Genomic DNA, 27744 nt, shown 5'->3' on the forward strand with positions numbered 1-27744 from the left:
CCATTATTGAAAAACTATGTTGGTGTATCGCTCTGATAAACAAATGAACTCAAATAAAAAGGAATGGGGAATTCGTTAAAAACTAAAGGTAAACATGTTTTCACGAGAATCATTTTTTATTACTTTTTACATAGCCATGTGCATATAATTAAAAGGGGTCAAAATATTTAATCCCACATGGTCACTTTGGTTTTCCTCCGACCGGCAGAAAAACCCTCGTCAAAATTGGGCGTTTGGCTATGCGGGATTTATAAGTACGCAGCCACGTCCGATCCGAACGGGAACGTTAAATAGAATGTCTCGTGTAGAGAGAGTGCAACCCTTGCAATAACTCTTTCAGGGGTCTGTCTCGACATGTTGCACGGCAAAATTTCTTTCCCTATCCAATATATACCCTCATTTTTCCAATGGCAGCCCAAATTTCCCCAACCTTCATCCCGAACGGCCTCTATGACAGGACCTACCTATTATAGTTATTGTTAATTTGTTCTCGTTCTGAACATGCATGAGATATTTGCCACTGGACGTTGAGTAAACAAAAATCAAACAATTATCAAAAGTATTTACATTTTATAGTTTTAATCAATACAATATCTTGCGGAGCCAGGTTAACAACACTGTATAAAATCCCGTAACTATTTGAATTTTCAACGTTTGACACTAAGGTCATCTTATAGTTTTTATTGTAAAAGTTCTTTATTTATCTTTTTTTTATGTACAAAAAGCAACTTACGAAGTTGACTATTCTTCCGTTCCGCTGTCAACTGAAACAGATTCGGAGGACGATGTTCTGTATGCAAGTAATTCAAGCAAAGGGAACGTCAGTATCAAAAGGGTGTCGTACAACCAACAAAAAATTCAGTACTGCAGCAGACGAACTCGAGTGGGAATACTTTGTCTGGTCATTGTGGTCATTGTCATAGTGGTTGGTATAGCCGGTAACCAGGGGTTTAACAAAACATCAGCCCCTTCAGTACAATCAGTCAAAGGAATTAATTCTTGGAAAAAGAAGTTGGATGTCACAAGTAAGTTACGCGAGAAGATATAAGATTTAATTCATTGTGATATTCCAGTGATGATTTTTTTTCAATGAGAGGAGCTTCGTGTAAATGTAATTGTTAGTAAACTAGAAAGACAATTTGATAATAGAAAAATTAAATTCAGGATGATTTTCATTTTATACAGTATTGGATTGTTTTTATTTTTTTATTTATCATTCATATTGGTAGGGAAAATCTATATAAGACCCATTGGTGGCTTTGGGCTGTTTTCTGCTCTTTGGTCGGGGTGTTGCCTCTTTGACACATTCCTCGTTTCCATTCTCAATTTTTATTATTGTATCATTTGGTTGATGTTTTGTACTATGTGCTATATGTTGATATTTGGTTCACCTACATAGTGGGAGAGGCTGATGCAGCCATCCGTTTAATTGATGTAGATGGTGATGGTCTAGAAGACATTATTATAGCTGCAGGTCCCGATTCAAAACCGTCTCCTCCAGATAACAAGTACGACATAGAGTGTAAAAAAATAGGTATGTTATTTAATGTATAAATACAGTTCAGCTACCCGACCTTATACTATTCAGCAATCTTGTATTTGCTATGTGATTGATGGATCGTTGCCTGCTTAACGTTCAGTGCAGGGTAATTGTTTCATGCATATTCAGGACGAAAAAATTTTAACAATTGATTTAAAAGAAAGGTTCTGCAAAATGGAACGACTTGAATGAAGAACGGGAAATTTGGACTTCGTTATTTAAAAGTCTATCTGCATGACTTTCACTGATGACTTTGTAAAGTGAAGACAAATAATTTAGCCAAATTATCCACTATTCAAATGATACGATATTTCATGTAGTGATAACACTATTCAATTTTCGACCGAATATTATCATTTTGTTGTATCCTAATAGGTTTCAGTAATAGTTCATAGTTATGCCATATATATTGGATTCAATGTCACAAACGTCTATATATTATCAACAATAGCAAAGTTACAGCACTTCAAAATTTCTCGATATCATTCTAGAATTTCATCAGCATTTTATTTGGGTTTTTTTTACGTTTAATATGCATTTCATTGTTTTTATCAACAAATAGAACGGTGAAAGGAGAAGGAGACCCAACATATAACTTGTATTAAATTCAAACAATGGTTTGTAAGAAATAATGAAAGCGTTTCTTTTTTTGTAATTATATATCGCATATAGGATAGTTGAGAGGAGAGAAGATTTATTACTATTTTTTTAAGAAGCAATATATTTTAGAAATCGTTACATTATAATTTGGTTTCTTTCTATGAAATTATTTTATGTGGAAACTATACTATATGTAAATGCAGCTAAAATATTGATACAAGCATTTTTTGGCAAAATATTTACATACAGTGCTGAATAAGCAGCATAAAAAATACTTGTAAAACTCTGATTGTAGGTTTAGAAGCACCATGCTATGGGAATATCTACGCATTACGGGGCACCGATGGTACTCTGTTATGGAATATGAAAACGACGACGATTGCTTTATTCTTTAACTGCGTTGATTTTGATGTCAACCTTGACGGACAATTAGACTGTATTGCTAGTGGTCGCTTTGGTGTGCTCGTTGCAATCAACATAAAAAATGGTATTATTTTATAAACTTTCTCATCATTAAATGCTTATACTTTTTTTGTGGAACTACATTGCATTTAATGGCTTGAAATCTCGTATGAAACGACAGCACGATTTATATTTGCAATCCAAATTATTTATTCCCTGTAATTGGTTGTCTAAAACTATGTCACTCCATTTAAGATAGCTATATAATATATGAAAATGTTATGTTAAACCGCAGTGCAACCAATGACATAAATGTTCTTCACTTTGCCTTTAAACCATGACAGCTGCCACAGAAAGTTAAGTTCCTCGTGATTCCTGAAATTCCATTTTCCCCAGTGGCAGATGAATTTTTCTTCTCATTCTCCTTTCTTATGGTTTGAAGGCTGATTGTTTAACTGCTCACCATGAATTTGCCTATGATATTGGAATGAGCAACAAAAAAGAAATTGTATTTGTTCATGGCAAGCCTTTGGAACTAACACATTTCACTGATTTATAACCATCTCATCCAGGTTCAGTAATTTGGTCAGCCGACAGGAAGATCATTAATACACAATGGAATGTTTTCCATGTTGCAAAAATACAAGACATTGACGATGATGGCGTACCGGAAATGGTCGTTGCAAATGGTGGGGATACTACATTGAGACCTCAGGTATACTATAAGATTCCTCTGCAACTTAATAGCAGTATTTGTAGATAGATTTAAATTCTGTCATTTTAATTTGCATCATAGGTAATTGATGTTTAATGTTTAAAAAAAGTTTTCAGTATTTGAAAATAGTCTTCTTCTCAAATGATTATAATTTGATTTATAGCGCAACGTCTCTGTTCGTTCCGCCAGAATTGAACTTATCAGAATGGCATAAAATTTAAGGCCATAATTATTCCAACATATCTGCCTTAGGTGAATTATTATAAATGATACTGAACCGCAATTTCGTTGCGAAATCCGATGGTTTTTCACAGATTTGCAGATTTTTTTAAACTGGCCTAAGGCATCGATTAAGTCAATTGGTGTTATTCGAAATCCAATGGCCTAGTTATCAACATTAAAGATTTACCCATATATCACTAGATATTGACTGGAGAATTGAGCAATTATTCATAATTAGGCTAGTAACAAACGCCTTTTTACTTTATAAAATAAAACAACTGAAATAATCCCCTTCTTTGTGAATGGACTGTGGGAAGATAAAAAAAAAAAGGGGGGGGGGGGGTTAAAATTATTAAGCTTGAATACAAAACTTCCAATGTTAAAAAAATAGCGTTCAAAAAGTATTTCGGTTTTTATTTTCATATGTAACAGAATTAGTAAATGATCTCCTTTTTTAATGTTACGAGTCATAGTTCATAAAACATTTTGTAGTCAAGAGCAGTAGAATAGTCAAACTAAATAGTACAGACGAGGTTTCTGTTAATTCCAATCCATACATAAAAAGTGATGAAAACTACTACTTTCTAATGTTTCCAATATAATTTCCAGAAAATATAAAATGTTATGTAATTGTTCAAGTATTTTTTTCTAGATTTATTTATCAACCTTTTAGACATAGCAAATGCATTTTGTATAAAAAAAAAACACCTCCCGAACACAGTTTCCCAAAACCTTGAAATCTCTATGGATAATGAGTATATACACATGCAATTTGAGCACTGGTATCATGGCAACTTTTTCCTGTTTATTCTTTTACATTCGAAGTAACATAATTTTTATAACAGCTTAGTTATCAAGTGAATACGAAGAAAATTTCGTTCGTTTTATGATTTCGTAACTTACTTACCCAAATTTTATTTGAGGTGAAGAGATATAGTCATCTGATCTTCTCCAATCCAGCAGTAAAACCCATGCTAAAAATGATCGTCAATTTAGTATATGCGGGATGGATGTATAAATACGAAACCATGTCCAGTCGGAATGGGGACTAAATTCGGTGTATCATGTATGGAAAGTGCCAAGTTCTTTTCCCGTTAAAACAAACTTTTAGAATGGTTCGCTTGTAGCCTTTGCAAGGAATTATTTGAGTCTCTATCAAACACACCTTCTGTTTCCAGCGGCATTCTAAATTTCTGTCATTCAACCCGGTCTACTCACTTTGCAGAACTTGTTTATTGGATTATTTGGATTTAAAATACGAAGATTTCCGACATTTTCTACCTTATTTAGGTCCTCAATTGACGGCTGTAGCTGTTTGCATCTTACTTATCTCGATGTGCTGTCTTCATCGGGCTCTTCATGAAGTCTCATAGGACTATTTTACCCGATTTATTTTTAAATATAATTTTTTCTTTTTGGTTTTATCTGTTCGACACCATTTTTCGTCCTTAAATAGATGAAACTTCCATCTTACTGAATTTATTACTACGAATCGGTAAAACAACATTAATAGCTTCGCTTTTTTTACATATCTAATTTATCAACTCTACGTTTACATCTCTTATCCAAATCTTTTTTAAAAAACAAATTAATTCGCGATTTGATGAAACATACGTTTGTTATAGGTTACAAAAAGGTTGAATATCAAAAGCATGCTTTACTTTTAAAACACAGCTTAGTCAAACATTATAGAATGATGTAGAAAATTATCTTGTTCAATGCTTATTCCTATATAAAAATAAGGTGATGTGGTGTGATGGCCAATGAGACAAATATCAACAAGAGTCCAAATAATGTGGATCTAATTAAGCAACTATATAGCACCAGACCGTATTCAACATTGAGCAAAACCCATATTGTATAGGCCCTGACATGACACAATGTGAAACAATTCTTACGATAAAAAATCAACAGAAAAAAACTATTATCAAACATGAGAGACAGTAACCAACGAAAGCCACTGAATGACAGACTCTTGACTCGGGCGCTTAACCCTGCCCCTAACCTTGGACTGTGGTGTTATAGCACTATACAAGAACAGCTACTGAAAGCTAGTTCAAAGCCAATTACAACTAATAATTAAATCATAGTCTCCCTAGTTTTGAGATAATGTCTCAAAAATGTATAAAACTAGTACTGAAGGTAATTCTGAGTATTTTTGTCTCGAATGAAACCATTCGCATTCAACATATGAAATCATTCTGGCATCTGTATCCTTTTTGTGGTAAAACTAGCTTTAAAATGCAATCACGGCTTTATTGAAAACTACTTAAAATATATGAGATACAGATGACATGCTATAAAGTCATTATCATGTCATGGATAGACAATTTGATGGTCGATTCAGACTATACTTACACACAAAAAAGAGATTTAGAGGTCAACATACGGTCCCCACCACGCGATAAGTGTCTTATATCGGTATTATGTAAATTTCAGTGCGTCCAGAATCCACAAAAAAGTAGTAGGAAAATTTATAAAAGACTATCAAACATGTGTAACCTCGCCACATCCTGGTCGAGTCCAAGTCAGAAGCCTGTAATTCGGTGTTTGTCGTTTGTTGCTTTAAATCACATTTGCTTTGTTTTGTACATAAATCAGGCCGTTAGTTTTGTCGTTTTAATTGTTTTACATTTTTCATTTTTTGGGCTCTTGTAGATTGCTATGCGGTTTGTGTGTGCTAATAGTTGAAGGTCGTACGGTGACCTATAAAGTTGCTAACTTTTACGTCATTTGTCTCTGGTGGAGAGTTGGCTCATTGGCAACCATATCACATCTTATTCTTATATCAAAGACCTATCCTTTAATTGCGAATGATACCTTACGACCTATACTCAAAATAGTGTTGAAAAAAGTTCCATTGGCTTATGATTGTTTTGTAACATTGTATGTTACAAAATAGAAAGGAAATGGTTTAAACTAGTAAATTTATTGATAGAGAAAGTATGCACGCATGTACGACGTGTGTTTCTGGAATTATCTTCAGAGACTCAGTTTGTAAAACCACAAATATTATACTGCAAAATCAGTTTTACAACCATTACATTATTCATGAATTGATTATTTACATAGATAATAGCATGTCAATACTAATCATACCAAGATAATGGTAACTATGCGTGTGGTATCCTCGGGTTGTGTTAATCCACAAGCAGACAAGCAGTTGTACCAAAAGGAGTAGTAAATAAAAAAACACGATACCGATTCAGTGAGAACGACATGTGTTTCCGGAATAACCTACACAAGGTGCGTTAGGCACAGAGTGTGTAAAGCCATAGTAAATGAAAACTTTAAAGAGCATTAAAACCAAAGATATCGTAAACAAAACATACCATACCTTTGAAGCTCCATTTGCTTGAATGAGATGCAACTTGTACAATTTATAATTTATGTGCTGGAAATTTACACACAAAATGAATTATTTTAAAAATCATGCCAATATCGATATATAATCATATTGTGCTTAATATTGTTGTTAATGATGCCCTTTATGGGTTCTTGATTAGATTAATAAAATTCTTATACCCTCTTATACCCTTTATATTTCATAATATAAATATCATATCTGCTTTTTCTCTCCTCCGATTTGCGGTACTAACTTTTTTTTAAAATTCACATTCCAAATGATTATATGTATTTGTTGATTACAATTATGACGATTAATGACTCGTGCTTTTGTTGAAATTCTTCATTTAAGGAACATAACCGAACCTCTGGTCGACTTGTAATGTTGTCTGGTAGGACCGGGAAGATGGTGGGTCACCGTTTCCTGAATATCCCTGACAATAAGGAAACTTATATGTCACCTATAGTATACAGAACTACAGACGGTTCTCGGTACATCTTGTTTGGTAGTGGTGGAGAAACTATATCGGGTAAAAACATATTACCGACTTTTGACTCCCGAATACATACTTTTTCGGTGCAATTTGGGAAAAAATCTACTATTTTTCGATGATTTTGTCGTGTGTTATAAAGATAAAACATTTAATTTTCCTGCAAATTGCAAGTGGTCGATTCAAAGAGGGGGGAGGCGTAGAGGTCGTACTTTGATGGGGAAGTATATCAATGTTTAAGCATAAAATACTTTTTTTTAAATTTCGACTCACTTCGCTTGACAGTATATATATTCCGGAATTTTAAAAATACTGGACCCAACAACAGATATTACAAAAATGCATCTAAAGGGCATTGTATGTAGTCTTTATCTATAGACGACTCTTGTCTGTTTTTATAATTTGTTAAGCGTCATGTCAAATTTTCAAAACCAACCAGTCAGCCACGAAAGAAAAAAAAACAATAACCCTTCCCTAATATTCTAAACCCGCATGCCATTTGACTCAAAAACATATTACTCGGTTTCAAAATTATTTTTTTTAATTAAGGACTCGTTTTCATTGAACGAAAAAAAACACCTTTATCTATTTTGAAAAAATATCTAATAGTAAATGGACAGAGAATATAAATTGAAACAAAAAGATATGGCAATCTACCACATGTAGAGCCGTTCTAGAGCGTCAGAAATGTGTTATGAAGAATAACCCCAACTTCCCAATTTTTTTAGAAACTTTAGAAGTCGAACGTTAACTTTTTATACCCAGGGCCTGAACGAGAGGCCAATTAAAACGGATCTCAACCGTGCGACAAGGCAGCGGGAGTTCCATATAATGCGGAATGTGTTCTAAAGAGGGACACCAAACCAAACAGATCCGCCGAAATTAACAGCGATCGATGTTCAGATGTGTCACCAGGACACACGCTCCATCATTTCAATGCACTTAAGTTGTATATAAATACAACAATTGTATTGCAGTTTAAATGTGAGGTATTGAATGATAGAAATTTTTGCAAAATTCTTGTCAAACATGATGTTGTGTTCAATTTGAATGGACAAATATACTGATAATTTTAATGGTTTATACTACCTCAAAATCAAAAATAAGAATCAACGAATAGTATTGATTAAATCGATAAATATATAAAACTTACAGAGTTGCTTCCCTGTAGCCTATAACAGTATTACGGTGTTTACGCTAACAAATACAGCTTAACTTCCACAAGAAAAAGTTTCATATAATTTCTTATTTAATAGAGAAGTAAATTGACCTTAAATATTCTTTTTCGTACGTATCGGTTCAACATACATAATTGCGCATTGTATTGGTTGATGGAATTTAGTTTATTTTTAGTTGGGATTTTTCCGTTGAACGGGAGATAATCCAATTTGAACCATGTTGAATCGTCTTAGTTTAAAAAAAAAATAAAAACATAATATGAAGGAATTTATTTTTTAGGAATCTTACTGAATATTCAAACGAATTAATTTATCAAACTGACACTGGTTGTTTGTTTATGTTGAATTATTTTCAAATGTATAGTCGATGTCAGCTGGGACAATTATCTAACATAATATATTAGTCCTAGTTTAATATACTAAACAAACAAAAACATTCTCATATAAACCAGAGTACATGTATGTCTCTGTCATTACAAAAAAGGAGAATAAGTTATAATTGTATTCGATTCTAGCAAATCCTAAACTCATACACGAAAGCTAGTTTAAAAATCAAAAAGTCATGTTTATCATGAAAATAGAAAAGTTTGTGCAAAAAGTATAAGAAAATATAAAGAAAATAAAATATCTGCTTCTCTATGAAATTATTAAAAAAATATTTCGACAGGTAACTTGATGATGATTTCGTTACCAGATTTCTATACTTACATCAGCAATGGTTCAAAACCTGTTGAATTTGAAGGGAAATACAACCAATGGATACAATATAAAGGCATGACAAATAAAGACACTGGCATATTTACTTTGCATCGGTAATATATGATATATACAGGGTAGTAAAATGTTTAGGAATAGTATCGGATTATTACTTGACAGTAACTGTTTTCTCTCCATCTCTAGGTCATGATATCACACAGAGAGCTGAAGGCTCGAGGACTAATAATACATCTTGAATTAAAAATATCATTGCTTAAAAATGTTCTACTTAAAACGTATCAATCCCAACAACACAATGTATGCTGCAAGTCAATAATATAGACAGTTGAATATATTTAATGATATTAAAGAAAATATAACCGTAGATTCTAGAGATTTCACAATGATGCTTTCGTACTGACAAAAAAGTATAAAAAAAACCATTTAAATCGTGTATGTAACAACGTATTAGAATTTAACGAAAGAAATCTCTGTATTAATGACTAATTATTACACCAGGGTTTTCGATATCACAAACTTGTCAAAACTTTTACTAAATTTCATCGTCGGTACAAGGACATCATTCGAAACTATAAGTCAACGTGCAGACATCTTATACGTTCATGATGTTTTTACATCCCATCTTTTATGGTATAATATTCTATACAGAGCACAAAAATATCGCCTTTCACCTCAAAAGCTAACCACACCTTCAAACCAGACTTATTCAGAAGGGATATGGTTACGATACGGTTGTCAAGTTATTAAAGATGGATTTTTTTAAGATTAATATTGATTCACTCATAGGGTCTTTGTATCGGAAATAAACACATTTATTCTAAAACCAGTTGTTGGCATGATACAGGTTATCATCGGTTCTTCTCGTATAATCTATGATGGCATGATACTAAACTTCTAACGGGAGGGATTGTGGTTAATTTTCATATGATGAAGACATACTTTTTCGATCAGTTTAAATGAGGTCTGGAGCTGGCATGTCATTATCTGCTAGTAGTCCTTTGTTAATTCATGTTGATCATTGTCATTTTGCTTAGATTCTTCTGTTACCTATTCTAACATCAGACTCGGACTTCTTTTAAACTGAGTTTTACTGTGCGTATTGCTGTGTGTTTGTTTGTTCCATATTGGCTAGAGGTATTACGGTAGGGTTTAGATCTAACTTAACATGTTTAACATCGCCGCATTTTTTGCGCCTGTACCAAGTCTGGAATATCTAGCCTTTGTTAGTCTTTTGTGTGTGTTTTTTTTTTTTTGGTTCATTTGTATGTTTTGTAGTTTAAAGTGGCGTCCATTTCGCTGAACTAGTATACATAACAAACGTATACGAACAAGCATGCGACAGTTTTATAAATTTTTCATATCTGCCGCTTAGCACTGTTTCGGGAATTATGGAATTTACGTAAATTTAATGCTTTTATCATACTTCTAAAATTTTATTTATATTTAGTTACAGTATACTATAATTACAATAAATAAATTTAGAAAAAAATATTTACAGCATGTGTTTCTTTCCTTTTTCCCGCGGCAGAATGACTTTTGCATGTCAAAGAAATAACTACATGGTTGGCCCATTAATGACCTCATAATGATACATGTATGTCCTTTATCAAAAGTTAATATCCAAAACTCAAAAACTCCTTTAAATACAGGTGGAATGCCCTGCAAATGTTGGCTGTAACGTCACACAGAAATGTTAACACATATATCCAGTAGTTTAAGTAAACAATATGTGTTTATGCAATTAGAATAACTAAAGATTCAGATAAATGCTATCAATTTTTGTCTTTACTGAATAACATGTGATTCTTAATTGCTAAGGCGTATTACTTTGTTAAACAAACACCAAATTTGTTTATAGAATATAAGCAGACGTGCATTATAGCTTTTTCATTGCTAAATATAATTTTTGATGTAAACATGGTAATATAAAAAAAACAAACACTTAAGGGGTATCAAAGCTTGATATATTTGTTCCAAATAATCAGTCAATTAATTGCTTGATTTTTGGGGGGTTTTACGCCACTTTCAGCACTATTGGCTATTTCGTGGTGGCCAGTTGATATTAAAGGAAGAGAACAGAACCACATACCTTCTGCAGGAAAACTAGCAATCCTAGTCAATTTAAAAGATTGGACTCGAACTCACCTGCCACGTGCGGGTCTCAATCTCACAACCCCCGTGTTATTAGGTACAGTGGTTGAACTTGGGCTACTTAGACCACTCAGCCACCGTGGCCCTCTTTAAACAATCGAGGAAAGCTATAAACGACAATGCTGTATCATCTTTAAATGTTTTATCATAAATATTTATTTCAGCGGGAATAATAAAGGAGTAATTGTACCACCTGTAGTAGCAGATGTTAATAATGATGGTTTCCACGATATCTTGATGACAGCCTTTCAAGGTCAAATGATTTTATACAGTGGTAAAGACTTGTCGCTTTTGTGGAGGAGAGAGTTTCCAAATATGGAAACATACACGTAATTTATTTATATGTTTAAACCTTTTCCTGTAAGCTAAATTAGGATCAGGATGGGGTTTACAGAATATAGAATAATGGGTAAAAAAAAAACAAGAGAAAATAGGCCAAAAGTAAAGATTAGAGAACAAAGGGGCGGAAAAATATAAAGAATAGAGAACGATGGACAAAAGATATACAGAGTAAAGAAAAATAACCTAAACATTTAAAGAATACAGAAATGAAATACCCCTCAGCAAGACTCTCTAAAACGTGACCCAAGTATCATTTTATCTTTACATTAGACAATTGGAATTATTTTTAGTTTATCTTTCTACAATTACTTCTCTTCTAAGACTTCCCTAACAGCCCCCTTATAACTTATTGAAAACTAACATTCTATATTATCCCTTATATCATGGTATACCTGAGATCTATACTAGGAGTCAGTTTCACAAAAAAACTTACGACTAAGATTAGTCGTAAGTATACTGAATTGTTCATGACTTAGTCGTAAGATTTTTTTGTGAAACCGACTCCTGAATCGTAGTCCAAATAATTATGACGTCTTGTAAGGCTACTAGTATTTAATTCCTAGGAAGGCGTCACAACAAAAAAGTGAAATAGCCTTACAAGACGTCATAATTATTTGGACTAACTGAAACGGTATTCCTCAATTCTAGAGTATTTCAATTTATTAACAGCGATTTCATTTAATATAGATCCCCAGCACCAGGTTATTTCAACAACGATAACATTCTTGATTTTATGGTCCACTGGAGTCTTGGGGAATGGCCACAGTATAGCGAAACTAAGGTAAAAACTTATTTCAAGTATTTAAAAGCACTAAATGTTATTTTCATTTTGGGGTACGAACAATACAATTACCCATAGTCCTTTAGATTATGAAACGGCCTATTTAATGCAACAAATAATCTTATGATGTTATTCAAGGATTTGTATACAAATCCTTGTGTTATTGAATGAATATTATCGATTTATTTTAATAAAATTTGATTCAACTTTAAAATGAATTTTCAAGAAATGTCTGTAATGTGTAATATTAAAGAGAATGTATTCCCAAAACCTAACTTCTATGATATACTCGGTTACAAAATGGAATACATCCACCATTAGGAAATAAATGATTGATTATCTATCAGATATACATATTGAATGGTAAAGATGGTTCAACGTTATGGGCACTAAATGGAAATCAGTTTGTTATGTCGTCAGACCTCAGTATCAGAACTTCAGAACATCACAGAGACTTGTTTCTTTTTAATACACTAGGCAGAGGTAGTCCAATCAAACTGGATCAGCATCAAAATATACAGGGTATTGAAAGGCTTGATAAAGTAAGTTGATTTATACAAAATATACAGGGCAGTGAAAGGCTTGATAAAGTAAGTTGATTATATACAAAATATACAGGACAGTGAAAGGCTTGATAAAGTAAGTTGATTTATACAAAATATACAGGGCAGTGAAAGGCTAGATACAGATAAACTGATTGAAAGATTATGTCTTCATCATATGAAAATCAAGCACAATCTCTCCCGTTACGGGTTTAGTATCATACCATGCATCATAAAATATATGAGAAGAACATAACCCGTATCATGCCAACAACTGGTTTTAGAATAAATGTGTTTATTTCCGATGCAAAGACCCTATGAGTGAATCAATATTAATACCAAAATATGCCATCTTTAATGACCTTGGTTTTTTACAGTTTACAAGTAGATACAGTCTGGGGTTAAAGTTTGTTACACATCAATTTCTTTGTCAAACCTTTATAGAGTTTTATAACACTTTGGCAGATGCTTTTCAATGATTAAGTGATAATGTCTGAGGCAAACCTTTGAAAATATATTTTTTTCATTTTTAGTATTTTTTTGATAAATGGACTTCGTTTTTTACAGTTAACATTTACAGACAGTGTGAGATTCATTTTTTTTTACATGATAAATTTATAATCCTTCATGGATTGTTATGAAACTTGGACAGACGCTAATACTCTCCAAGACCAAGAAATAGCATCTAAAGAAAAACTTTGATTTTTTTTAATTCTGTATTTTACTGATAAATGGACTCACTTTTTAAGTGAACATTACACTTTTACACTTACAGCAGTAATCGCAAGCGAGACACAAAGTTACGCGGAACCCCTTACAATCTTTTTTACATCCTTGGCTTTAAAATGTCTGGTTGGAAGTGTTTCTAATGAAAGTTAATCCAGAAAAGCGCTTCGGATGCCTCACATTTATACAGTGCTATTTTAATGTTGTACGTATAACAAATATATATTTGCTTGTTTATCATTTTAAGTTTAATGTAGATTAATTAAAGCATTCTTCCAGCGCACATTAAAATAATTTTGATTGTTGTCTTATATTTGTGTATGTGTAGTATTGTTTAGGTGAACCATTAGTATAGCTTTTTGTCAAACTGTTTAGAATACAGACACTGTTATTACGCTTTGCTTGTAAGGAAGGCATGGAACAGAATCTGTATTTCAGCCATTTTGCTTTGTTTTGTGGAGAGGGTTTACATAATCTAAGCCTGATGCCTAATTTGATTTAATTAGGACAATTTGAAATATTGTTTAAACTTGCGTATTAATTATTAAAATTTGCATTGCAGAAACCACCATCATATTTTAAAGAAGTAAACAACTTTTTGGAACAATGTGTGGTATGTAAATTTAAGTTCTGTAGCATTTGAACAAATTTGCATCATCATTATTTACCCTTATGTTTTTGGTATAAATAAAAGGAGATATAGGGTATTCGTCAATGAATAAAGACAACAGTAGTTTAGCGATGTTCAAATCTCATTAATCGGTTTTAAAAGACCACCTTTACCATACATACAATGACATATAAAGCAACCAAATGGCAACATACTACAGACTTCAACAAGAAAGAGTTGTCTAGAAAATAGGTCAAGCTCTAAATCGTCCCTAGCCTTTTAAAGTTGTGAATGACCTGAATAGAAGCAATCTTAGATCTATCACCAATTCTCTAATTAATAAAAAAAAACCAGTAAGAATTTAATATTTATTGATATTAGCTTCTTTACTATCGAATTTTTCCACGCACATGTCCATTTTTAATCTTAAAAAAACAAAATTTAAACGCATTTTTTTTTCAGAGTTTTAAATACAAGTATGTCTTTACCATATTTCGAATGAAATATATCTTTTGAAAACACACAAAAACAGCATCAAATTGTGACGATTATTTCAGATTGCAGCGCACAAAGGTCATTTAAGTACCGGGACGTCCCGTCAGACAGATCTTTCAAATGATAATGATAAGAAACTTCCTTATAACTCAAACCAACAAAATCAAAGACAACAGGGAACAAATAAAAGTAATCGAGATTTTCAGGGAATGCATAATTATGGAAATGATACAGAACATTCGGATTTTATGCAACACCACAATAACCCGATAACGAACAAACATCAAAATTTCCTTGGAGACATGAATAGAAGAAGAAAGGTACACATTTTTAGATTGAAGATAATATAAGATATCGGTAGTCCATATGTATTGACATTTTCTATACTTTTATTATATGTTATAGGATTATTTTTAGTGATTTACAAATAATAATAATAATCTAGACGTTTTATATACCAAACATTTATAGATGTCTCAATATATTGGCCCTGATTTATCGACAACTTCAAAAAATGACCTTATATCAATTTTAATTAAGTAAAATGATAATATTGCTTTGATATTTCATTAAATCACCCTCATATTTTAACTATATGCATAACATCTTTTCATTTCAGTTAAGAAAACGCAAAACAAGGCCACTGTCAAAGACGAAAAACATTTCATGTGAATATAACGGTAATTGAATTATAATTTAAGTTACCAACTGCCGCTTTTTCAAATTAACTATTATTGTTTATTATTTTTTGATATAACTATTATCACAAATTACAGTAAAATTCGTGTATATGTAACGATACCACAAGTAAGACTGCAAACTATGGAAAGAACATATACCGCAAGTTATAACCTTTCACGATGTAGAAACATTTCAGAATTTCATTTAAGCTCCAACATGCTCTACCGTTAATACTTTATTAATAATTCCTGTTAATCATTTTGAATATGTTGTTTTATAGATGAAATCATGCAAGCAATGTATGATAATCGACATTTCATGTGTACGGACGAAGCTGAATTGCGAGTGGAGGTGTTTATACTTGATAGAACAACATTTAACAACCCAGTTCGACTTTTAAACCATGGCCTAGAAGCCTTCATGTATAGTAAGTTAGATATTGTTATGAGCTTTTAACTTTTAATATTAATTTATTTAAATCAGTTGTTCATATTCAGTACTTAGGGAAATAGTTGTTTCAAACTACCCGAAGATAGTTGAAAAGTGCCAAGTACCAAAATGTTTCAATTGGAAGAAAACTACCAGGGTTAGGAAAGTGTTAATAACAGAGATAGTCTAAGATACCAAGAGGCATTCGAAAGCCATGAATCCAATAAAAAAAAGTCAAAACCATGGCGAAAAATAAAAACGGCGAAAGGACAAATAACAATAACAAACCATTACATAGAAAACTTAAAACTAAGCTACACGAACCCTACCTAAAACTGGGAGTGATCTAAGGTGTCCATGAAGGGTAAGTAGTTCTTGCTACACATTTGGCACCCGTCGTGTTGCTCAAGCAAATAAAAAATCCGGTTAGAATAAAATTGAAAATGGAAATGGGTCGCTTTCGGAAATGTCACAATCTAGAACAAGATGATGGGATTGTGGTTACTACAAATGAAACATATCCGTAGACATATGTGACATAGATATCTCATAACGGTCAACTAAACCATGATGGGATCCGTTAAACTTTTGGAGGGATGACTTCAACTTTACCACTTGGAAACCTTGATACAATAACTTCTTTGTAAGCTGTAATCTTCTATCAAGGAAATCATGTTGGGAAATGCAAGCCATCGAATATCGAATCAACTGAGAGCAATATATTCTGTATGCAGGCACTGCTGGAATGATTTATGTACCCCATGAATTAACATAATACGAGTATATTTGTTTTACGATCACTGCTAAAAAGTAGTATATAATGTCCATGTAAGTGTTTCGGATGGTGCTTTACTTTTATGTTTAAAATATTTACTTAAACTGTAATGTTTAAGGTGTGCCAAATGAAGTTGACACGTCATTGCCGTCCAAAGACATATGTACTATGTTAGTGTCTACAGTCCTTGCTACAGGTAAGCTTTCAATGAAAAATATCTTTTGTGGAGAATCAGCTAATTTTACTTACCAATAAATGATATACTAGTAATAATGAAAGTTGTATGTTACTCATAAAGATTAAATCGAAAATTGTGGATGGCGTGAACTTTGCGGCAAAATGGAACAAAGGTCGTTGGGTCAAAACGTATAATACCGAATTCAGTGCGCGTGACACGTGTTTCTGGAATAACTTTAATCTGGTACTATTCAGACAAATAATTTAGACAGTCAAATACATGAAATATTTACATCAAATCAAAAGGATCTAAACGAACAGCATCAGCCATCTTAGGCCAACTTTACCTGAGTTAGTTAAACTACTATGATACATATTAGGCACAAAACTTCAATACATTTCAATACTGTAGCACTGACAAGCTGTACGCCTCAGTAAACCGCTAGTCGATTTAAAAGCAGTTTGAAAAAGTAACCGGGAATTGTAAAAGTTTTGTTTTCACTTTATACATGACAAGTTTTATTTTTCCAAAGTTTCTCGTCTGTCCTCAGCATCGATCCTTAGCGTGTTAGAAATATTTGAAATCAACAAATCCAACTTATTGTCCGCGATTATGTGAAAATGGAAATCACAAAATTAAGTTGTGAGGCGATGTAGCTATCGTAGATCAACGAAATATAACGAATGAATTTTTCTGGTTAAATTATTGTTTGCCTGGTATCTACCGGTATATTATACATAAGTTATTAGAGAGTTTATTATCTTTCGTGAACTGATTTTTATTATTCGTCTTTATGTATTGTTTCTATAATTGAGATGCAGAGGGGATGACATCTTAAAATATTCAAATTCAAATTCTTTATTAATTTTTAAACTTGCGGCTCATCAGTGTATTCAAATACAGTATATAAAGATAAAGCATTAACAATATGTATAGATAACAATAGGTGACGTCAGAAGTTTCATGTTTAACAAAATATAACATTACAATAAACAAGTAAATAAAATAAGACTTATTATTATCATGAAACTAAAATCTGGCGATATTCGTTAAGTAAGAGTCTGGCATACCTGTATTCGTATCGAAAAATGGATGTTTACTGGATAAATTTAGACAAATATACTTTACCTTATGTTACATCCTGCGGAATTCAAAATTTATTTCGAAAAATATACATTGAGTCGACAAGGAACATATAATAGCATTTGCCACCAAAAAAGCACGATTTCCATTTATTTGTTCCATTTTAATTGATGTTTTTGCATATTTTAGCGTCCATAGGGGATGTTGATGGAGATGGCATATTAGATGTGATCGCCAGGATCGATAAGGCTGGAGACAAATTTAATCGAAAAAAACGCATGTTTTCCACAATTAGTTCTAGCACTGTAGTAAAAATTAGTTTGTATGATTATTTAAGGAAAAGCAAAGCAAGAGTTAATGTTGATGCTGCACATACATTTAAGGAACAGCATTTGGAGAAGAACTTGGTAGACGTAGAGTTATTGCCATCTGATCGGCAGATATGGACAAGCTATATGGGGAAAATGGGAAATGGATATTATGACATGACGTAACCATGTAGATAAGGGGGGGGGGGGGGGGGGGGGGGGGGGTTAACACTACACTTGTTTGGTGTCTGTGTTGTTTTAAATATATATAAGCGGAAATCGAGTTAGCACTTTTATTATGTATTTAAAAAAAAGGTATACATAAGACATGAAACATGCTTCATAAACTTATAAGTTAGAAATGCAGTTTTGGTTGACGAATGAGACATTTTTTACTAATGTATTTAGTTGTCCCTCGTGATTGGGTATGTGTCGAGTACTCAGTCAAATTATATACTTTGACTACAAGTTGACACGATGGGTGTTTAATGCAGAGCAGAATATTTTTATATTCTATAGAACCTGATATTCATCTCAGTTTATTTGTAGTTTTTTAAAGGGGTTCCTTGGTTGTGGATTTACTTATAAACATGTCGAAATTTACGTATTTGACCTAAAAATTCAAGAATAGTTTTTGGTCGAAATATATATGAGCAACAGCTTAACCGGGCCCAAAAAGACATTTAACACACATTAGCATCTTTGTAAAATAAGTTTTTGTAGCAAAAAATGTTATCGGGTAAAACTGTTGCTCATATTTAAAAATTAATGACAAGATCTTAAAATGAGGCTATTTTGGCTTTTCTTTTTGGTTTGCTGTATTGCACAAACAGAAAGAAAATTACCATTTTCTGCATAAGGAAATGCCTTAAACAAGTCAGGAATATGACTATTGTTTTCAATTCGTTTGATGTGTATGAGCTTTTGATTTTGCCATTTGCTGAAGGACTTTCCGTTTTGAATTTCCCATGGAGTTCGGTATTTTTGTTATATTACTTTTTAAAGCTCTAATGCCAATATGTAAGACAAAATTCAAAAATATAAATATTCAGGTTCAACAGACTATAATGTCTTATGAAAATCTGAAAGTTGTTATTTTTTATATTGATATTACTTTTTGATTATCGAATTGAAGGGACCAAAAAAGTGGCCTTATCAGACCCTCTTTGAAAATAATCACTACAAAGTATCATTGCTATTCATTGTTGTGATACTTTTATAGCTACCGTCCGTCTCTATAAAATAAATTTCTTCGTTTACCCATGTCTGTAATAAGCTAAAGAAGCAACATACACACTGATTATTGATGAAAAAAAGAGAAAACTTCAGATATAAAAATGACGAGATGCGGCATTATTACCAAGTATGATCCGTTTGAAAACTATTAAGATGCGTCTTTTAACAATGAGGGAAAAAAGTATATAGTACAGTTAGCTATAAAAGGTCCCGGAATTACATAAGACCCAATTCAAAACAGAAAACGGCCCGATTTAAACTATAGTATAACATTAAGCAAAAAAAAAAATTTGATAGACAAAAACCAATGACATCTATTGGACTACACACTCCTGACTTGGGACAGTCAAATTAAAAACATGACAGAGTTAACATGTTCAACAAAGTTCAGCTGTTGAATTAATGCATCACATCACTGACGTTAACGCCATACTCCCATTCATTCATAAACAATATAATTATTAAGTATTTTGTTTCTACAAAAATATTTAAAAACAAGTTGTTACAGATTTATAATGTATCTCCAGCTCTTTGATTATCTTAAGCAGGGACTCATATTGGAACATTTCGTAAATGAAAATATACGTATGACTTTTATTTGCAGAATGGTTTTGCACAGTTATATAAATAATATCAAAATTGACAGAATCACTGTAGCGTATTTGTTTTGCCACACGGAACTTGCCGTGGAACCTGCAATGAGATAATAAATGTATCAAAATTAAGAATGAAAAAACCCTGTAATCTTGTTATGCGCAATGGAAACGTTAGTCTTTACATTAAATAATTGACCAAGGATTTATCCAGTATGAAACTGATTTTTAGCTTGTAATAATGAGTTACAGGTTATGCTTGAGTGTGACTTACTTTTGGCGGCATGATGGCCCTTTGAGTAAGAAATTTGTGTAAAACAATATGAAAAATACTTTAACCTATAATGAAAAGAACGATGGGTGGATGCCAATAGTAGAGTTTTGGTAATTTTGTTTTTGGTCATGGCTTAGTCCCACGCTTTTGTTAAATCATTATCTGTCCTTCCTTTCTTCAGATACACACAAATAATATAAAATATTTCCCTGTTTTCATTTTTGAGCAATATTTCAAACAAAAGAAAAAGTACATTTTTTATGTAACTAATTTTGAGGCAACAGTAGTCTACCGATGTTCAAATGTCATAAATCCATTAAAAAGATACAAATCAAAGTAAAAACAAAAAACGAATGCGTTACTGGAGAGTCTTGTAGACGAAACGCGCATCTGGCGTACATAATTTTAAGCCTGGTATATATGATGAGTTTATTTTCTACTGGCCTTTCAATCATAAAACTTTATATAGTACTTGGAGTACAAAATTGGGTAACTTCTGAGACTTAGAACGATAATCGTACTCGAAAGTTTAATGACTTTAAGCCTGTATTTTCTCCTTACTGTCCCAAAGGTATAATACGTGTGTTTAAAATCATACGGATTGCAGTTACCTTCACACTAGTTTTAACTTATAATATAGATTTGGTTATTGATGCCTAGCTGCCAAAATGCCTTTGTAAGAATTTAACGCATGTTCATCCTTAGTGGAAATGATTGTCAAAAGAGTTCGATTCAACATGTTACATTAAAATCAATTAATTCTAAAATAACAATATAATAGATGAAAATAAAAAAATAGATTGAATAGAATATACCATAATAAAGAATGGTCTCAATTGTTGAAGGCAAACTCGATGCACTTGACCTGCTAATATGAAACCATGCAATAATTTGGTAGCTTGATTTACCTTATTTTTTTTGTCGTTACCTTAAGTCTGAATTTTATGTCATGTATTATAGACTAGACAAATACAATCTTACCAAGGTTATCTTCTAGTTCTTTTGTTGTTGTTGTCATCATTGTAGTAGTAGTTGAAGTGCGTGCTGTAGTAGATGAAAACGTGGTCTCCGATGTTGATTTCAAAGGTGTAGTGGTAGGCGAAAACGTGGTCTCTGGTGTTGATTTCAAAGTTGTAGTGGTAGGTGAAAGCGTCGTCAGAACTGTGGTTGACGATTCTGGAGTTGATGTGGCTGTATTCATTATACGTTCACACATTTTACAGCATGAATTTTGTACCCAGGAATGATTCAAACAGCGGTAAGGGTACCGTTCTACGACTTCAGAGCAGTTCCATGTCGCGTCATAATATACAGGAACCGGCAAGTCGGCAAATAAACAAGTGTCTGAAAAATGAAATATATAGAAAGGATTTCCTTATATAACCTATCGCCAATACTGTATCAACGTGTGTTCTGTTTGGGGTGTTTTTCTGAGTACAAGATTCGATTGCAAATTTTGATGGAGCTACTTACACTACAGCACAAGAGAACGGCGAAAAGAACAATATTCTTTTGAATCTCTTATTTCCATTGGTGCCTTTTGGGTTTTTCATTCAAACTTAAAATCTTTTGATTTTTTTAATCAATAGACGGAATTTTAGTCGTGTGTATTTTGGCTTGATTGTTTTGATATTCTTATCTATTTTATTATTTATTCTCTATATAAAGATTAGATGATGTGCTATATGATTGCCAAAGAGACAACTTTCCACTAGAGACCAAATGATGTAGAAGTTAACAACTATATGTCACCGTAAGACTTCAAAACCATTAAACGAGAAAACTTATGGCTTAAGTTATGTACAAAACAATAAATGAAAAACAAATATAATATATAGCAACAGGCCCCTGACTTGGGACAGACATATACAGAATGTGGTGTGGCTATACAAGTTTGCGGGCATCTAACCTATGTTTTATTTCAGTAATCAATGTCATAAGTAAAAGTTATCACAAATATATTGATATTTACCGTTATCAACTTTCGGTGCCTGTTCATTTGTAGTACATATTCCTCTGATACACCACTAGAAAATGAAAAATAAACTTAGTTCGTTCTTGCGATTCTTATTCAAACATTAGTCGAAAGCTCAAACAAGCTCGGTGCTAAGCATATAAGTATGCCCAATTTTTCATGTATTTGTTTTCAGAATTTGAATATACCTCACAGATTTTTTAGATTTCTCACAGAAATTTACTTGGAAATCCATTCTCACTCAAGTTTTTAATAATAATATACATCTGTAGTTTGGGGCCATCTGTGAAAGAATATACTTTGTTTATATGACCAAAAAAAGGAAATTTTGTATAAACAAGAACTGTCAAAAGATAAAAAAAAATATGTGTAAAATGTCGAAAAATTAAATCAATTGGTAAATACGGATTTTTGTTTCGACACATAGCGTCCAGTTGCGGAATCTTTATCGTCTTCCGTAGTCGTCTTGAAAGTATTCCACCAAACCTGTACAGATTCTTCTACAGGTAGCACGGTAGTATTTGCATTCCGGAATTTAGGTTGCTCTTTTGTGTACCCTACCTAAGTCAATGTATTTGAACAGTGTGGTTGGACAAAAAATACAGTATCAACTGAACATATTTTCCCAAACTGAGGGATGAATCAGGTGTAGAAAAATATGAAATAATTTTACATACAGGTGAAAATGAATTTTTGAGAATTTTTTTAAATTTTGTATTCACTGCATGATAAAAGACCTAAAAGCACTAGTGGCCTTAGGTTTTTAAAGATAGCAAAAAAAGTAAACGGTCATGATACATATTTAAATTCATTTCTGAAAATTATAATGAAAGTACTTCAGTAAACTGTGTACATAGAATTTTGGGCAGTGCTAGAAAGTGGTGAAAAGTTTAAAAAGGCTATCATTATCCCTTATGGGCCAGGAAATACTACCGTGCCACCTACAAGGCATACAGTTGTTCGGCGTTTATTTTAATTTTTGACGGTACTGAATTTGGACTTTCCAGTACCAAAACAAGGACTTCCCCATTCTTACATAATATTGTTTATCTGAGCGAAACATTTCATGCATAAATAAAGGCAACAGTAGTATACCGGTGTTCAAAAGTCGAAAATCGATTTAGGGAAAACAAATCCGGGTTACAAACTAAATCCGAGGGAAACACATCAACTATAAGAGAAAAACAACAGGAACAACAGGAACACTGAAGTGCAACAAAAACAAACGCCACATACATAGAAACGAACTATTTGATAACAACTGCAATATTCCTGACTTGGTACAGGACATTTTAAGAAAAAAAACCGAGTTAACACTATTGAGCTTTCGTTCGTCCACCATTTAGACCACAATTGATTTTGATAATATTTTTTTTTAATTTGCATATCAATATTGAGCATAATATTTTTCCTAATCTACTTTTCATTGTGTATGCCGTAAGAAAACACATAAAAAACTTACCTTTCCATCACCACAAGGTGTTCCATCCCCAGGAATAAATCGATTGCAATACCTTGGATCATTTGGATTCAAACAAGACATAACATTACATATCTGACTGAAATTTCCTGCATAAAGACCCTGTAATATCAATTATATATTAACTATTTAATCTTTTCCCGTGGTTATACAGATAAATCAACCAGAAGTCTAACTATATTTTTTTTCAGTTTCAAATTTTGGAAGTGTTAGTTTACTAGCGAAAACTGTTTGAAACATTACCAGGTGGGAAAATGGACGATACCTTTATCATCTGATTGTCCGAACACTTGATAATCTCTTTATTGAAAGTCACACTTTCAACTTAAAATCCAAACATAGACTACAAGTGTAGACAAAACAGTCTAAGGTCAACTTTGCTTAGATTAGTACGGATAATAAGCAGATTGAAAAGTTATTTTGTAAAAAAATCAAAATCGAATAAAAGCAAACGATTTTTACTTATTTTGGGTAAATGAATACTCCCATATGTACGAATATTTAGCTCCTCCGTAATTTTCGACTTTGAGCATCCAAAACGATAACATGCAGGGCAATATAAGTAGAGGAAAAACAGACAATACCCTTACCAAAGGAAATTAGACGAAAAAAACAAAATAACAGTCCACAAAACACTACACACAAATCTTTATTCTAAATTAAAATATGCAATGAGGGTTAAAATAGCCATCGGTCAATGTTAAAGGTTGAACAACACGAACCCCATCAATAAGCCTAAACTTACCTCCTATACACTTCTCGAAATATCATTGGTTTAAAGCGAACACGTCGGAACCGTGTTTATTTAATATTTGGTCAGTGGTCGTGCTTTATTTTAAAAACACGATCAATGAGCGTGGTTTATTTCAAATACACGATTTGTCGTAGAGTTATGTTCCTTTTAAAAAACAAAACGGTGTTGCTCTCAAATTAACATACATGATTATAATTTTTCATGCTTTTAGACAAATCATATCTTAAAGACGCTGACTTTCTCACTGTAATCAATTGAAAGTTCTATTGTTGAGTTAACATTGTGATATCAAGGTTTACATCTACGTCTTTATTCCCCATATTAAGATAGTAAAGGTAATCGGTAAGATAAAGTCGTTGCACAGTATGCTAGTGACCTGATAGGATAAATACGAAGTCAGTTAATTCCATAAAGAGCTCGATCTTTGCTCGCTCTCGCCCCTTATGTAGTTTACTGACTGACCCTGTATATATCGTATTCTGAAAATAAGAAGATGTGGTATGATTGCCAACGAGACAACTCTCCACAAGAGACCAAATGACAAAAATTAACAAATATAGGTCATCGTACGGTCTTCAACAATAAGCAAAACCCATACTGCATAGTCATCTATAAAAGGCCCCGAAATGACAAAAGTAAAACAATTCAAACGAGAAAAATAACGGCCTGATTTATGTACAAAATAATGAACGAAAAACAAATATGATATAAAGCAACAAACGACAACAAGCACACTGTGTAACTAATAATGTACTCCGGATATTCAGAATTTACGATAAACTAGTGACACTTCAATTGTAATCTCTGTTAAACTGCGTTGAAGAGTAAACTATGTAACCCATAAACTTGACCGAATGTGAAAGCTTGAAAAAAAAATACTAAATCGACAAGCACTCTTAAGTACATGTCAAGATAACGTTATACCCTGCATAAAGCTGATCCACTACCCATAATATTGATGCACTGTTCATCAACATCATAGAACTGTCCCGGAAGTATATTGTTGTACTGGTTTAATGCGGTTTCGTTGTAATAAGGACCAAATGTCTTTAAGCAGTTGTCTCCGTCGCTGTGAACAAAAAGGTGAAACTGTTACTAGTATTTAAACTAAAACATACATATTCTCTTTTAGAATTCAGGGATGACAAAAAGTATTGTAATATCACAGCATTTGAAATACTTAATCTACATTGCTCCACTATGTATTTTTACTGAGAGACATGTGATGAAAATGATATCATAACCCTTTTTCTTAGCCATGGTATACAATTATTTTGAAGTTAAATATTATGTTAAAAGTCTTTGAGTTAAAGGCCTAACTACAGAAACACATAAACCTAGCATGATTGTTCAATGAAAATGAGAGATTAAGATCAGATAAATCGTGTCAAAAGTATATGTACACCTTACAATTATTTCATTGGTCAACGTATTCGGGATAAGCTCTGTTTGTAAATGACCATCTTTATCAACACTTCAAATAAAGTTGGTGTTGTCTTTATTTACCTTTATATATGATCACTTACAAACAGAGCTTATCACGAATACGTTGACCAATGAAATATGAAAATGAAGTCAAAGTCAGATGAATACTACTTGACGTGCAAACCTTCCAATCATTTAATACGCTATGTTTAGTCGACCTATTACTTATTTTATCTGAGCAAATGACCTTATCATGAAGATTTATCATTAATCAATGAACCATGAAAATGAAGTAAAGGTCATAAGAACTATATATTACAGGCACATCCCTTCGTAGCTGTTTAGTATACCAAATAAACTCAGGAAGGGTAAGCAGTTCCTGCTCCATATGTGGCACCCGTCGTGTTGCTCATGTAAGTACAAACCATGTGATTAGTCTAATTCGGTTGGTCAGATTCGAGAAAAAGACGACGGGATTGTGGTGACGACAATTGGAATTATAGCTCTTCAACTGTTTCGGTACTTATACATCCCTCGGATTTCAAATGTTTGGCTTTGAGCGTTCCTGATGAAGGTTAATCCAGAAAAGCGCTTCGGACGCATGAAATTATTAAACGTGTTGTTTTCAATTTTTTGGAACATATACGTCGTCATCTGTAAAACAGATATATCATAACGGTAAACCAACTCGTGATGGCGACCGTAAAATTTTCCAAGGGATGATTTCAACTTCACCACTTGGAACTCTTGGTTCAATAGCTTCATTGTAAGCAACAATCCTGTATCAAAGAAATCATGATAGGAAATGCAAGTTCTGGAATATTGTATCATCTGGGAGATATATACTCCATATGCAGGCGCTGTTGGAATGTTGCTACATAGAAATGGAAAGTTCACAATTGGGAAACTGAGATCATCTCTTTTGTCGTAAAGTTTCGTTATCAACCAACCATCATTGTCAGTTTCAAGATGTAAGTTAAGATATGAGGCAGACTTAATCTGTATGTATCCGTTGTATCCTTTATTTCAAGTTCGATGGGAAAGATGCGTTCGACATAGTCACCAAACTTTGAATTATTTAGTGAAAGGACATCATCTTTATAGCGGAACGTGAAGTTAAAGGATAATGCTAGTTTATTTTCATTCTTCTTAAAAAGCTTCTTTATATGAATTAAAGAACAAGTCGGCAAGAAGAGAAGCACATGTGGTTCCCATGGGAATTCCGATTGTTATATAAAAAACACATCCTCCATACGCAACAAATAAGCTGTCAATCAAGAAATCAAGCATTTCCAAGATTTTTTTGTTCGAATCAGAGTGATTTTTTACAAAGTACGACTTATCACTCCCTAAGACAAGATACTAGTATCTATATTTGCCTTTTTTGTGAAACAAAGCAGGACCAATTATTCCAATATGCCTTCTATAAAAATAAGAAGATTTGGTTTAATCGCCAATGAGACAACTCTCCACCAGAGACCAAATGACATAAAAAGTGACAACTATAGGTCACCGTACGGCCTTCAACAATGAGCAAACCCATACCGCATTAAGTCAGCTATAAAAGGTCCCGAAATGACAAATGTAAAACAATTAGAACGAAATACAAATATGATATACAGCAACACACGACAACTACCGAATTACAGGCTCCTGACTTGGGTTTCAGAATAGAATTGGAAATACTTGTGTAAAG

At 32.7% G+C, this 27744-nt stretch overlaps 2 protein-coding genes across 2 annotated transcripts in view; one reads left to right on the top strand and one right to left on the bottom strand.

Annotated features, from left to right (window-relative positions):
• LOC127709867 (uncharacterized) lies at positions 1–18497 on the top strand. Its single transcript, XM_052215544.1, has 16 exons — positions 1–88; positions 726–1025; positions 1400–1534; positions 2436–2627; positions 3115–3257; positions 7177–7354; positions 9161–9305; positions 11526–11690; positions 12391–12484; positions 12832–13026; positions 14315–14365; positions 14920–15177; positions 15477–15537; positions 15819–15965; positions 16861–16938; positions 18193–18497. Exons 1-16 carry the CDS (start codon positions 64–66, stop codon positions 18495–18497), a joined length of 2472 nt encoding a protein of 823 aa, XP_052071504.1. The 5' UTR covers positions 1–63.
• Positions 17763–27744, bottom strand: part of LOC127709875 (A disintegrin and metalloproteinase with thrombospondin motifs 10-like) — an 11519-nt gene continuing 1537 nt past the window's right edge. The window contains exons 4-8 of the mRNA XM_052215553.1: positions 25548–25692; positions 23852–23971; positions 22387–22441; positions 21396–21758; positions 17763–20240 (exon numbers count right to left, since the gene is read on the bottom strand). Coding sequence (XP_052071513.1) covers positions 20167–20240; positions 21396–21758; positions 22387–22441; positions 23852–23971; positions 25548–25692 — 757 coding nt within the window. The 3' untranslated portion in view covers positions 17763–20166. The remainder of the gene's footprint in view (positions 20241–21395; positions 21759–22386; positions 22442–23851; positions 23972–25547; positions 25693–27744) is intronic.

This window comes from Mytilus californianus, unplaced genomic scaffold, assembly GCF_021869535.1.
Source record: "Mytilus californianus isolate M0D057914Y unplaced genomic scaffold, xbMytCali1.0.p SCAF_7, whole genome shotgun sequence".
Classification (NCBI taxonomy): Eukaryota; Metazoa; Mollusca; class Bivalvia; order Mytilida; family Mytilidae; genus Mytilus; species Mytilus californianus.